The 13,529-nt window shown below is 45.7% G+C and overlaps 1 protein-coding gene across 12 annotated transcripts in view; it reads right to left on the bottom strand.

Annotated features, from left to right (window-relative positions):
• ncor2 (nuclear receptor corepressor 2) overlaps positions 1–13,529 on the bottom strand; it is a 153,985-nt gene that overhangs the window by 83,910 nt on the left and 56,546 nt on the right. For all 12 annotated transcript variants that reach the window (XM_084054765.1, XM_084054776.1, XM_084054771.1 and 9 more), the window contains exons 5-6: positions 7,052–7,234; positions 2,831–2,944 (exon numbers count right to left, since the gene is read on the bottom strand). In XM_084054765.1, coding sequence (XP_083910891.1) covers positions 2,831–2,944; positions 7,052–7,234 — 297 coding nt within the window. The remainder of the gene's footprint in view (positions 1–2,830; positions 2,945–7,051; positions 7,235–13,529) is intronic.

The following is a 13,529-nucleotide window of genomic DNA, read 5'->3' as shown; positions in this document are numbered from 1 at the left end:
ATTTCTCCATTGATGATGCAAGTTCAAAAGGAAACATGTATCCCCTCAAATGCAAATAGGATACCCATTTACGCTTCAGCAAATCATTTTGCATTGATACCGCTTTCCACATCCCTGTTGCTTCCTGGTTGGAGAGCAGGTGTAACAGTCTGCAGAGTGTTGCCTCAGCCCACAACGCTGATGGAGCCGTTAATGAGCTGCAGCAACAGCAGTTATTAAGAAAGGTCTTTAGTCCACAGGGAGGAGGAAATAGGAGGGTGTGAAAAGCTCTCCATTTTGTCATGACATTCTCAATTCAACAGCTTGACTACAGTGCGCTGACCAACACAAGGACAACATGGCTACAGAACATAACTTACTAATGACACATTATGCAAGCAGCTAACATTGGGGGGGAAACGCAAAGGAGACAACCAAATCCATGCTGCTTATTGCACGGAGTATATTGCTATTCTAGTCATTGTTTCTCCAATTTGTCTCAACACCACTTATGCACAGCACACACACACACAACTCATCACAAGACCATGGTGGAGAAGGTTGGTTCAACCACCTCAATCATGCCCCCCAGTGGTCAGATACAGGGACTGTTACTGGAACAGTGCAGGGCTGGGGGATAAAACAAATCAAACGGCAGTTTGATCATAACCCATTAATCACTTACCCTATACTTAGTTGACTGAGTCCCCTAGGACTCTATACTAGGCCCTCTCCTGTTTTCACTCTGCACTAAATATCACCAGGTCTACAAGCTCACAACGATCTGCTATTTTTGCCAAATGTTCGCCCCAGAATTGCGAGGCTACAATTCAATTGGTTAAGCCATGCGGCTGTGGTTACCCTCTGCATGCAACCAGTTAACACAGAGAGGCAGAGCGCCCGAGAGAGATTGAGACAAGTCAGTCACAAGACAGACAGAAAGGGATAAATACACAGAAGTGCACGGTCTGGAGGGCGGTCTCAGTTCTGAGCTCAGCTCAGCAGTTCAATTTAGCTCAGTTCAGAAGGATTATAATAATGCAGCCATGCTGTGCCTTCCTATGCCCGTAATTGCCGTGTAACAAATATGAGAGGAGTGAACTACGGTTGAGCTGTCCCAGTGCTTAGATAAGAAAAGTGAAAAGGGGGAGGGGGTTGTAACCCTGTCTGGGGAGAGTGGCTGACACTGAGCCTGGGGGGGACAGATGAAACCGCACTGACACCGGCTCAGAGGCTGGAGTAATTACAGTCAGGTGCTGAAAAACACACGCACTGCTCTCCCTGACAACGGTGCAGTACAGTACAGTACAGCGGAAGACACAGACAGGACGGGTGGGGGGATGATGGGGACTAATGCATACAAACTGCATTTTGTATTTCCTGGTTGGAACTGCAGTAAGGCAGTATGACCATCTAGGGGGAAGGGGGGGGGGGGGGGGGGGGGGTCTATAATATAGTTCACAAGCACTGCACGCACCATAAAGCCTTGAATCGCGGGTATGAAATATGCATGTATCTGAGGATGCTATGGAGCAGTGTCCAACAGGCATATGGTGAAGACGAGTGCGACTGAATGAATAGCTGAAAAAAACAGTCGTGGAAGCTTGTACAGGGAGAATAAAAGAGAAGAACACAGTTCTTCCTGGCAGCCAGAGAGGAAGTGGAAAGTGTTCCAGGGGTCACTGTGCATTGTGGAGCAGCCTGTGAGTCATCCTTACACTTCCAGCCTTTCATATGAGTGCGCCTTGAGCTTTCACCCACATCCTAATGCTGCTTGTAATTCAGCCCTGTGTGATGAGTGTGTGGGTTGATAGGCAGGCACTTTGTTTCCTCTCTGATGGCTAATCAGAGCAGCTGTGTAGCTTCAGTAGTCTTGGGTGTACACTGTGCCACGAGTTTGAGTCTGGCTTGTGATTTTTGTTTTATTGCTTGTCACGCACTCTTATTATTAACCAGAGGGCTCTCTTGAGTCAACCAAGATCTCTCGTAGTATATCTCTATGCCAAATATCTTTCAATTATAAGCCATGCCCATGTTGACTCCTGCAGAGTTTTCAATGCAATTGGGCACATGTTGATAGTACTGTCACCAAAACATTTCTGCTTAAATATCATACACATGCAAAAAGTAACATACAGCTCACCACTAGGTGGACTAAGAGCCTTGAGAATGGAACCATTAGCAAACAAGGCAACCCCCACTGTCCAGTGTGACATTTACAACAAGTAATAGTTATTAGGCGCGACACTTCAACATCCGTTTGTATACTATATATAGCCACTCACCAGTTGTTTTTCTTGTTTTGTTGCCGTAAGCTTTTCTTTTGTATAAAACGAAAAAATGGATGTATATTCATTCATACCTTGTGTGTGTGGGGGGGGGGGGGGGGAGACAACGCAATTGTAATGTCTGTGGATGTCCGTTGTTAATTAAAGGCAAAATAAATAAATGATTAAAAAAAAGAGAGCGAGTGTGTCTGTTTGTGTGGTGACCACACACACATATTAGCCATCGAAATGTCTATCGTAGCATAAATCTGGCATAATTATTTGTCACAAGCATTTTGGGTCAAGAGCGGCTCACTATCAGCCAATCCAGGGTGCCGCAGGCTATGAAATAATTGGGCAGTGCTACGACAACAGTAACACACGTGACAGGTAGATTCAATTGAACTCGTCTGAATTTTTCATTTTCAAACACTTCTGTGTTCATTTTAACGTCTACTCTGGCTTTTGTGTGCACCCGACTGACAACACACGTCCTTGGTTCTGGTGACTGATATTGTCCTTCTAATGTGTGAGGGGTCCGTGTTTTTTCAATTCATTTGTCCATTTATTTTTAACATACTGACCCTGTTCTCATCGTAGATGATCTGTACCAGGCTGCGGTGCTTGGCCTCGCTGGGCGGGGGTGAGATAGGGCGCTCCGGCTCCTGGGGCTTTGCTGCCTCCTCCTCCAGCTGTTGCTGTAACACAAACACAAACAAGTGAATATATAAGAATAGTGTGTGCACTGTGCAGCAGTTGTCTATGGGATTAGCATTGAAACGGTTTCCGCTCCGAACAGAGATGACAGATAACCTTTAGAGCGACGCTAAACAAAGACCAAAAGGCACCGGTCTTCCAGCACATCTGTGGCTTTGTGTGTGTGTGTGCGTGTGTGCGTGTGTGTGTGTGTGTGTGTGAGAGAGAGAGAGAGAGAGAAAGAGATGAGCTCTCCCTCTTGCTCCCCAGTGGTGATGGGACTAACTGTCCTATTAGCTGTAACTCTCCAGGGTCCAGTTAATCAAAGGGTTACCACAACAGCCTGTAAACAAAGCCAAGGCACTGCTGTTCAGCTAGAATGTGTGAATATGAGGGGAAACAAAGACGAGAGAGAGAGAGAGAGAGAGAGAGAGAGAGAGGGGCAGGCAGACAGACAGACAGACAGACAGACAGACAGACAGACAGACAGACAGACAGACAGACAGACAGAATGAGAGAGGGGAAGAGAAGAGAGAGACACATTGGGACAGAAAGAGAAACAAAAACATGCCTGCTTTGTGACTCCACCACTTTATCGCATTGGCCAAGAACCCTTTTACTGGAAGGGCCTTCAAGGTTGTTTTGCTGCTTTCTGTCGTGGCATCATTACATCATGAATGAAAAACAGGAAGAAAAAAAGACCTCATCGCTGATTATCTAGTAAAAGCTGAACAAAAACACAGAATGGAAACCAGTGTCTAATTATATTGATCAGTTCACTCTGCGTGTATTTAAACAAGAAAAGGCAGCTAGCAACCCCTGCCAGTAATGGCTGATTTATACTTTGTTGTGCATTGTGTTCAGCCACCTCAATCATCCCGCTGCAACGCGTTGGTTGGGAGCTTGTAGATCTGCTATTTTCAGTGCATCACACCGGCACTCAACTAAGAATAACTCAGGCTCAACTGTTGCACTCGTAGGTGATATGGTGCTAAGTGCTAACAACTAACTGTGTTTATAAGCCGGCTGTGTGAAACAAATTCCCATCTATGGACAAATTGTTGCCATTTGCCGTGTTGGAAACTGCCTAGTTGATAATGTGATTTGGATTTTTTTTCTCAATTGATTAAGCAACTTTGGCATTCAGCAGAAACCAAAGCCTTTTAGGGGCATCACACACTGACTCAGATTTGGAACCGACCAAAATCACTCTTGCCAGAAATGTCTACTTCATTACAAAAGTGTATGTGGACTGTATCAACAGTAAACGAGTCTGTTTGCACTTGCAGACCCTGCGAGACCCTGCGGCAAGCTGAGCCTCTAAAGCATTGGTTCTCAAAGTGGGGTCCAGGGACCCCCAGGGGTCCTTGGGGGGATACCAGGGGGTCCCCAGCTAAATTAGTTAATATAGCTTCAGAATCATTTTAACCACTTTAACCATATCTTATACTTTGGCTATTTTTTTTAAATCGTGAAAATGTGTGCAAATCTTTGAATGTAGATATTTTTAAAGCGAACATTTGAACTCAGACCTTTGCTTCTGGGGGTCCCTGGACCAAAATATTTTGAGATGGGGGTCCACGGCCAAATACATATCATTTTGGGGGTCCGTGACATGAAAAAGTTTGAGAACCACTGCTCTAAAGCTGGAAACTGGTAGTTTTGTAGGGCGGATTATTTTGGTAGATATTTAGATTATGACTATTAGCCATGACTAGTAGATTGAATGTTAACATCTATTTAAAACTGGGGATTGTTGCATGTTATATACTGTTAATCGGCCTTATATTATCGGGGGAGGGGCTGGGACTGTCCATCATGAGCCCAGTGGCGTGCAATGAGTTGATCTACAGTAAAGCGAATCCCCTGACATCGCCACCCACCCCCGCCCTCCACACACACACAGACACTACTCTTCTCTCCTGGCCAGGGCCTCAGCCGGAGGGAGAGAGGCAGCCTCTGGCCAGAGGAGCTGCATATGAGTGTGGGGCGTGATGGATCATTGTGTGCCACGATCAGGCACGGATAAGCATCTGCTGGAGGAAAAAAAAAACACACATTCCCAGAGAGTGCCCCCCCCTCCCCTCTTCCCTTTCCCAAGCCCACCGCAGAGTAAAATAAAATAAACCAGCCGTCCTTGGCTGGCTGACACAACACAGACTGGAACCTGAGCCCCCCCCCCCCCCCCCCCCCCTCCCTCCCTCCGCCCCTCTGCCAGGGCTCTTTAAATAAAGTTTTACCATACCACTTAATTACTCCAGATGTTTTAATGCTTGGAGGGAGCTTGAGAAGGGGGGATGGGGAATAGGGCTGGGGGGGGTGGTAAGTAGTATAGTGGGGGGGGGGGGGGGGGTGGTTGGACTGTTAAAAAAAGAAAACATCCATAAAAAACAGTGTGTGTTGAAGGAGAGGGAGGTGCAGGGGGGGGAGGAGTCTTTTGATTTATTTTTCTTAGGTAGCAGAGCTTACTCTCTCAGTCACTCACAGACCCTCACCACACATCAGCCACCCACCCGCCCGCCCGCCCCACCACCACCTCCTGCCCCCCAGCACAGCCCCTCTTTACCCATCCACACCACCCTCCCCTGCCACGGGCTGCAGGTGGCTTAGATTTATAGAGCCGCATTCGGAGAGCCAGCCAAAGAAGAGACAAGAGAGAGAAAGGAGTTGGGTGGGGGAGGGGGCAGAGAGAGAGAGAGAGAGAGAGAGAGAGAGAGAGAGAGAGAGAGAGAGAGAGAGAGAGAGAGAGAGAGAGAGAGAGAGGAGTGGTTGTAGATATGGGTAATGCTAGAGTGGTGGTGGGCGGTTGGTGGTGTGAGGTTGAGGCACTGGGGGTGGTGGTAAAGAGAGAGAGAGAGAGAGAGAGAGAGAGAGAGAGAGAGAGAGAGAGAGAGAGAGAGAGAGAGAGAGAGAGAGAGAGAGAGAGAGAGAGAGAGAAAAAAAGCTTCACCGCACAGCTAAACATGATGTGGCAGGCGGCCAAGAGAGACTGCAATGGAGGAATACGAGTGGTTTAACAGTCGCAAAACCTTCGCAATAATCTTCCCCTAGCCCCCTGGGGGGGAGGAGGAGGAGGAGGAGGAGGAGGGGGGGGGGGTGTTATTTATAGCCATACATATTTTTAACCTACTTTTGTCTTATAAAAAAATGCAAGGAGGAAGGAAAAGAGGAGAGAATGCAGCTGCCCAGAGGCAGAGTTGTGGAACGTTGAGCAAGAACGAACTGCAGCACTCCAATGCAGTAATTACAACACAACAAAGTCTCTGTTAAAAAGACTTCACAAAATCGGTGCCAACTCACGCCTGGCAAAGAAAGTTATATTGGACCACACGTCGACGTTTTCTATACAAGCTAGATGCTGCCACTAAGCGGATTCAGTGATGATGCCGGCACTAGCCAAGTCTGGAACATTTACTGTACACATAAAAAAGATAGGGTAAAAACCACACATTTATCATGTGGTAACTCAAATCAGGTCAGATACATCGCAATGTGAGTTAAGTGCACATGACCGGCTCAACAACTAGACCATATTTTGGTGGTAAGTGTTATTGTGTGTTATCTTTAGTGCAATGTCTTAATGTTGTGTATTTGTATGCACAAATACACAATAATAATGCTTTTTGATGCCTTTAACTGTTATTTCCTAGTGTTGCTGTGTCCATCCAAAGAAAGCACTTTAAAACATGATGCTACCCAGATTCTTCTCAGAATATGCAGAAAATAAGTGTAATTTGAATGCAGACTTGAAGGGACTTGAAGGTGGGGCTGCACTAACTAACTGTAGAAAATAAAACTACTGCTATAATATCTACTACTGCAAAGTCAAAATCTCAAGAAGTTGCCTTGTTTTTTATTTAACCACAAGTTGTTAAAAATGTAAACAAGGTATTGCAGGTGTGCGGAATCCCTCGCCTATAAATCAAGCAAAAAAAATGGGGGGGGGGGGGCGGGGTAAATGTTTTATTCATATTCAAACTGACCAAATATTAAAGGATTAGCCCCCCCCCTTTACTTGTGTAACTATGCAAAAAGGAAAATCAAGAGGTTTCTTCAATCTTGTGGTCGTTAGACAGTCTCTTATGTTGTATGTTGTGCATACTGCATACCTGTTTTTTGCGTAGTTTGCAGATTTGCTGCTCCACCATGGTGATCTCTCTGTCCACGCGGTCCATGTTCTGGATCAACTCCTCCTTGGAGAATCGGGCCGGCACCAAATCTAGGTCTGGGTCCAATTGGGCTGGACTGACAGGGGAGATGGGCTCCAGCTTCCCCATGGAACTGCCACGTTCCTGAAGGGAGAGAGCAGAGGAGGTGAATGCTTAGGTACATACAGGGTTCAAACAGACTACACCACCAAGAGCAAAAAAAAAGGAACATCATGGCTCTCTCATTCTTAGTCTGTGGTTTGGCTGGGTAACATAGTGGTTAAAAACATCGTGCAGCCAGGAGTTCACAGGTTCAGTCCCTGAAACAGCAATGTGTCATAAGGCAAGACAATGAACACAGCTCCCATGATGAGCATCACTCTGGGTCAGTGTCAAGCTCGACATAAAACATTCCATACAGTCTGCAGTATGCTTCTTTATAAGCGATGGCTAAAGTGAATGGAGAAATAGAGTGCAGATGTCCATGACAGACCAATGATGGGAAGCGGATACAATAGCTACCCTGTGACATAGTGCAATTCTATGTTTAGATAAGGCTGATTGACAGCAGAAACATGACACTGGCCTGATTTACTGAGCTGTTAGGGGGCCTTCGTGACACACAGCGGCGTATTGAGACCCTCTAGAATCTGGCCTTGGGTCTCAAGAGGAGAAAACCATGGACCCCACCCAGTACACAGTGTGTCAACCTCTTTTCTCACACCCTCTACATCCGCTCATTTCCCTTCTCTTCCTCTTGTTGCGAGGGTCTGTGGGTTACTCCACACTAGACATGATCCAAGACCTTGACTGTACATCCTTTGGGAAGGCAACGCACTCAAGTAATTAAGTCCTGTGGGTAATGAAAGCCTGTGTGAGTGTTTCGCAGTCACTAGACCACACCAATGAATATGAAGTCACAGCATTGGCTAGGTGGACTTACTCACAACAAATATGCGAGCTTGTTATCTTTTACAATGTTTGTTTGAAATGTGAAATATTCTGTTACGATAGAGCATGAGAGAGCAAAGGGTGCACTGGTGGCTGCAATGAAGGTCGAACAGCAGACATCTTGGATAAAACTCCCAGCTCTAGAAGCAAGAAAACTCCCAGTTCTAGAAGCTAGACAACTTAGCAATTCATTAGCAATGCCCTTCAGCTCAGAAATGGAAATGTGCAGGAGTATCTCTGGACGAAAATCGGTTGTAGAATAATATCCGGTATGTACACGGCCGTCGTGGTAGTGAGGTGCCTGCGTGAGTCTTGACCCTCAAGCACAATATGTGTCGATAAGGGGGGAGGGGGGGGAGTGGTGGTAAAGCTCTCTGGTTGTGTGTGTGTGTGTGTGTGTGTGTGTGTGTGTGTGTGTGTGTGTGTGTGTGTGTGTGTGTGTGTGTGTGTGTGTGTGTGAGAGAGAGCGAGCTGCATGAACATGCAGGTGTGTCAAGAGCTAGACAGAAAGCAAGTGTATGTGGAAGAGATGCATGAACGTGCAGATTTCAGAGGAGTTGTGTGAAAATGCTGTTTGTTTTTGCTGTGCAATGCTTCTGAAAACCTTCCGTTTTTTCTTTACACTGCAGATTTACTCTCACTCGCCGATGTGCAGTGTGTACACAGCGAGCCCACAGCTAGTTTTTACACACCTTTCAACCGATCTCCCTACCGTTAGTCTGTAATAGTCAGGACAACTCAGTTTGGTGTGTAGAGGCCTTTAGGCCGATTAGAAACTGTAGGCGGGAGGGGTGGTTATAACAAGATCAATGGTTGTCTTAATAAGCACACTGATCTCTGCAGTAAAACCAAATCACCAACACATCCTCTGCGTTGCGCTTATATTAAAATTGGCTTAGGTGTGGGTGGACAGTTGGCAGGAGTCACAAACGTAACATCCGGATTTGGTTGGCCAAGCTTCAGCATAGTGCTCTGATCAGAGCTACTAGATTTGCAGGCCACGTAGCAGCCTGAACGTCTAGTAATATACATTACGCCTTGCCTTCCTCCAGTCTGTGCATGATGGGGTGATCCAGATCCAGCTTGGGGTTTTGCACAGTGTTATTTTTAAGCCCGCTGAAATGAAGGTTATATAAGTGGGCTAATCTGGAGTCTAGCTCCCTGGACCTGCTGTGACTGAAATGTCAGAGCCATGGGGGGATTGAGGGGGCTGTGCGGGATGAGGAGGCCGAAGGCTGTCAGCGACAGTTACTCATATACATACACAAGAATCCTTCATACACATACATACACTAACATCCATTCGCTCACACACACACAAACAAGGAGGTGTGCTCCTGGGGAGGGCTTCACTTTGTCTGAAATATCACCATTTCTATAAGCATGAATAATGCTCCCCTCCCCCACTGTGTTGTAGTTCAGCAAGCCAGATAGTACTGACTGGGGAGAGCAGCCTGATTATGTAAAAGCAAGCAGACATTATGACATAACATAATAGACCAGTCATCACGAGCACTGGGATTCCTGGGAGATAGGGACATCAACTAGAAAGAACACAAACAACATGTTCTTTATTGTTCCCTGATGCTGGGAAAGTGGTTTGATTCAGTTTTCTCAATACTTCAGGGTATTTGGATGTGCAAATCCCATTCATTTCTAATGAAGTCATATTGTCTTCAAGCTTGTGTTTTCGAGACCACGCCCATTAACATAATTATAATAACAACATAACATAATAAAAATCAAAGTGGTTCTGAGCTGGTGAAAACTCGATTATACCAAAACAAACGAATGAAAAAGTACTCAATGCTTCAAATAGGCCTGTGACTGGTGTGAAGGGGTTCAACTGGGCAGCCTCTTTACTTGCACTGTAAACTCAAGGACACCGGCTAAGTGTTACACTCAAGAACAAAGGTAAAGTGTTGTGTGAGACACATACGCCACTTTTATACCAAGATCCCACAATAAGAAGCGTAAAGAAGATTTTTCGGAGTAAGAACTGCATACTCACTCCCCATTTTCTGCTGCAGTCTGAATTTAAACTACGTCTTCAAACTAGGGTGACCAGTTTCAAACCCCCAAACTCCTTCAACCATTCATGTAAGCACTGAAAACCAGTATAATTATAATTGTGAATACCGGGGCAATTTGGTAGTGAATCAGCATCAATTCTTTAATATTCCAATTTCGTCTGCTCATTTCATTATTTCCCTCTCCTGATTGGATGAAATTCTTTTTTATGTTTATGAAAGAGCTGGAGAGATGGGGAGAGCCCTATTAATGAACGAACACTCTATAGCAATAATTACTATGGGAACAAAAAATATCAGAGTACCTTTAAAACAACCCTGAAACAGGGGGCATAGCTGAGGAAACTTGTTCATAATGTAATCTAAAATCATTTGTTATGACTGATGCAATTTAATATAAAAAGTTACGAATTAAACAGTTATTTACAAACACTAAAATAGTGATAATAACCTGCAAAAGTGTAAGGTACAATTCTTGCGGTGCAGGAGCTGTACTGGGAGTGGGAGGCCTGACCAAACCTGTTGCAGATGACCTTCATCTTCTCTACCTGCTCTCACTCTCCACCTCCAGCTTGTCTAACTGGCCATGCTTTACCATCCCTGTGAAATAATGGGTGATCTCATCCTCTGCTCAAACGGTAAGCAGCCCCCGGACGTCACCGTCTCCCCAATATGCATACATCCTCAACAGTAGCATAATGTTATCTGGTTGTCGCAGGTTAGGTGCCAACTAGTACGTTCTTCCTCTTTTGAGATCTTTTAAATCCCTGATGACGGGTTGAAAACAACACATCATCAAAACGTCGCACCTGTCCTGCCGGCTGTCCCTTTTACACAGACATCGATTTTGCTCTGTCACTACCTCCGTGCCAGCGTAACAACAATAACCCCCTCATTCAGTCCATTCCATCTGCACAGAACAGTGAGACTGAGTAACATTTCTGCATTGAACAGGCATGTAAAAGGGACTATACAGAGAGTGAATGTGTTTAGCCAGGATGGAGTTGATGGTAAGACAACTCTACACTGCAGAATCCGAAGTGTCACTCTTGAGAGTGTAAAGATGGACCCGTATGGGTCCATGTTTACACACTGTCACAAGTTAAATTAACACTAGGGTTTCACAGTGCATCTGTCAGAAGAAGCACAGCCTTCTCCGGGGAGTTCTCCCTCTGGTCTGGAGGAACCACAACGCTGTCTTCTGTCACTGCGAGTAGGAGTGTGGCACGTCCACAGCCACTACACCTGTGTCAGTGTGAGAAGACGACAGGCCAATGGCTAATCCCCTTGGCAAGGCAGAGCTCACAGCTCAAGATGCCCTTGGCAACAACACTTGCTATCGCCTACAGTCATATTTCAGAACATGAAGTGCATGATGTCTCCGGCTGCAAAGGCAACCGTTTTTTCTGTCTCCAAATACCCCCCCTCATGTGTGAGTGATCTATTTGTGCCATGTTCCTTCTCTCATTGTGAGAGAATATGTGTTGCTTATCGAGCACCTGCCTGTGCTAATACAAGTCACGTAGAGTAAGTGCATGCATTCCACATAATGGCTGAATAAAGCAGTAGACTTCCTGTTTTCATACTAGCAGGTGCTCGTAAGTTCATGTAATTCCCTCTGGTTCACACTTGCACGCACAGACTCTGCTGCATCTGCTGCTGTGCACTCTTCTGCTCTGCATGCTAAAAGCTGCTAAAACGAGGTGACTTTCAAACAAAGATTCTCTGCTTTCAATGCTGAATCTATTGTGAATAGTACAACCATATTGTGAAATAAAACTATCAATAAAGCTCCATGGTCTACTACATAAAACAATTTGGCAGAACATTTAGGAGAATGGGTTGGGGGGAACATAATGCTTAAAAATATCCATCCCTTCTCTGAATCATTATATTATAAGATCCTTTTCAATTTTCTAGGGAGCAAATATTTTTAGTAGGATAGGCTACTAAAAATGGCAGCACTGTCTAAAATAAATCTGTCTGGGGCCTACAGGACGTGACAGAGTCCTTCAGTGTCCGTTCCAGTGTGTGATGAATGCTGCCTAGACTTGTCCCTGAGCACTGTGCACCCTGTGCCAAAGAGCTAATCAGTCCACATACAGAGCTGCCAGTATTATGACTGAAAATATAGAGCATAACCTTCGTATGCCAAGAGAGTTGGGTGAGGAGTGGGGGGGTTGGGCAAGTAGGGGAAAGGTGCCATAGGAGAGGAGGTAGTACACAGGCACGCAGCTATGATATCAAGTCTGGTAGGCTGGATGCGGGCCACTTAGTTCCCAGGCCACCCCAGCCCAGCCACAAATGTATTCCTGTCAGCTTTGCCCTGCATTGGATTTCCACAGCAGCATAAATATCTCTGCCGTACGGACAGCCTGCCCACGCGTTTAGCCGTGTGGCACACATGGAAACGTTGTGAGGTCACAGTGGAGAGGTGTGAAGAATGACTTTCCATCTGCAGTCCTCCTCCCAGACCAAACACTACAGCCTTACATTCTAAGACACACACACAGATCTTCCCTATTCTCTTTGTCCAGGGCCATGGCTGATCAACAGGCAGGGGCTTAGACAGCAGACTGCCTGCACCCCCCTCCCCCCATCTAATCCAGGATTCTTTCAGGAAAGAAAACAAGGCCCCTCATTGTGCTGTGCGGAGGTCCGCCATGACTAAGCCACAGGGCTCTGCCTGTACTGCATTATACATCAAGACAGCAGTAGTAGGATGCATCTATGGTTCGAGCTTTGTTGCCACCAGAGCAAGAGGAGTGTGCGCCAGCCCACGGACTCTCAAACAAGTTGCTTTTCTCTTGGTTGTTAAAGCAATGTGGCCTCATGAGTCATGATACAGTCATGACACAACCATCGGCTTAGTCAGACGTAGACCGACAAGCTCAAGAACACTCCCTCTTTTCCTGTTCATCCTACCTTCTCTTACTATTTCCCTTATCTGTGCTTGTTTGCCCTTTGCCTTTTATTCACTTCTATACCCCTCACCCAGTCCCTCTCTTGCCTTCATTTGGCTGTTTCCATACAGCGATTGTATCTGACAGGACTTATATAATGGGTTTAAAGCCTTCTAGGGGTATTACTAGCATTCCTGAATATTTCTCTGCTAGCTCAACAGTCATCATATTTTATTTTCCTTTCTCTGGCAGCTTTTCTTTTATTGGTGTATCTATTTACCATTCCATTAATTGCTTTCTGCCTCCGCTGGCAGTTTGAAGTGTCTCTGTGTTTGATGTGAGGAACATCTCCCTCCATCACACTAGCAAAATGAGCCGCTTTGATCTGTCCATTCGTACACAGTTCCATCCTCTGCAGTATTTTGAAATCTAGGTCAGCTCTATTATTTATTAATTGCTGTTTCACAACTGTCTTCCCATCACTGCTTGTGGACTGGAGTTCGAGCAAACCCAGCACAGTACAGAATACCCTGCTCTGTGACTCCTGGTATGGTG

The sequence above is a fragment of the Gymnoscopelus microlampas genome (genome assembly GCF_963454915.1).
Source record: "Gymnoscopelus microlampas genome assembly, chromosome: 4".
In the NCBI taxonomy this organism is placed as follows: Eukaryota; Metazoa; Chordata; class Actinopteri; order Myctophiformes; family Myctophidae; genus Gymnoscopelus; species Gymnoscopelus microlampas.
The sequence above is the reverse complement of the archived record's forward strand: the minus strand, read 5'-3'. Positions and strand labels throughout refer to the sequence as shown.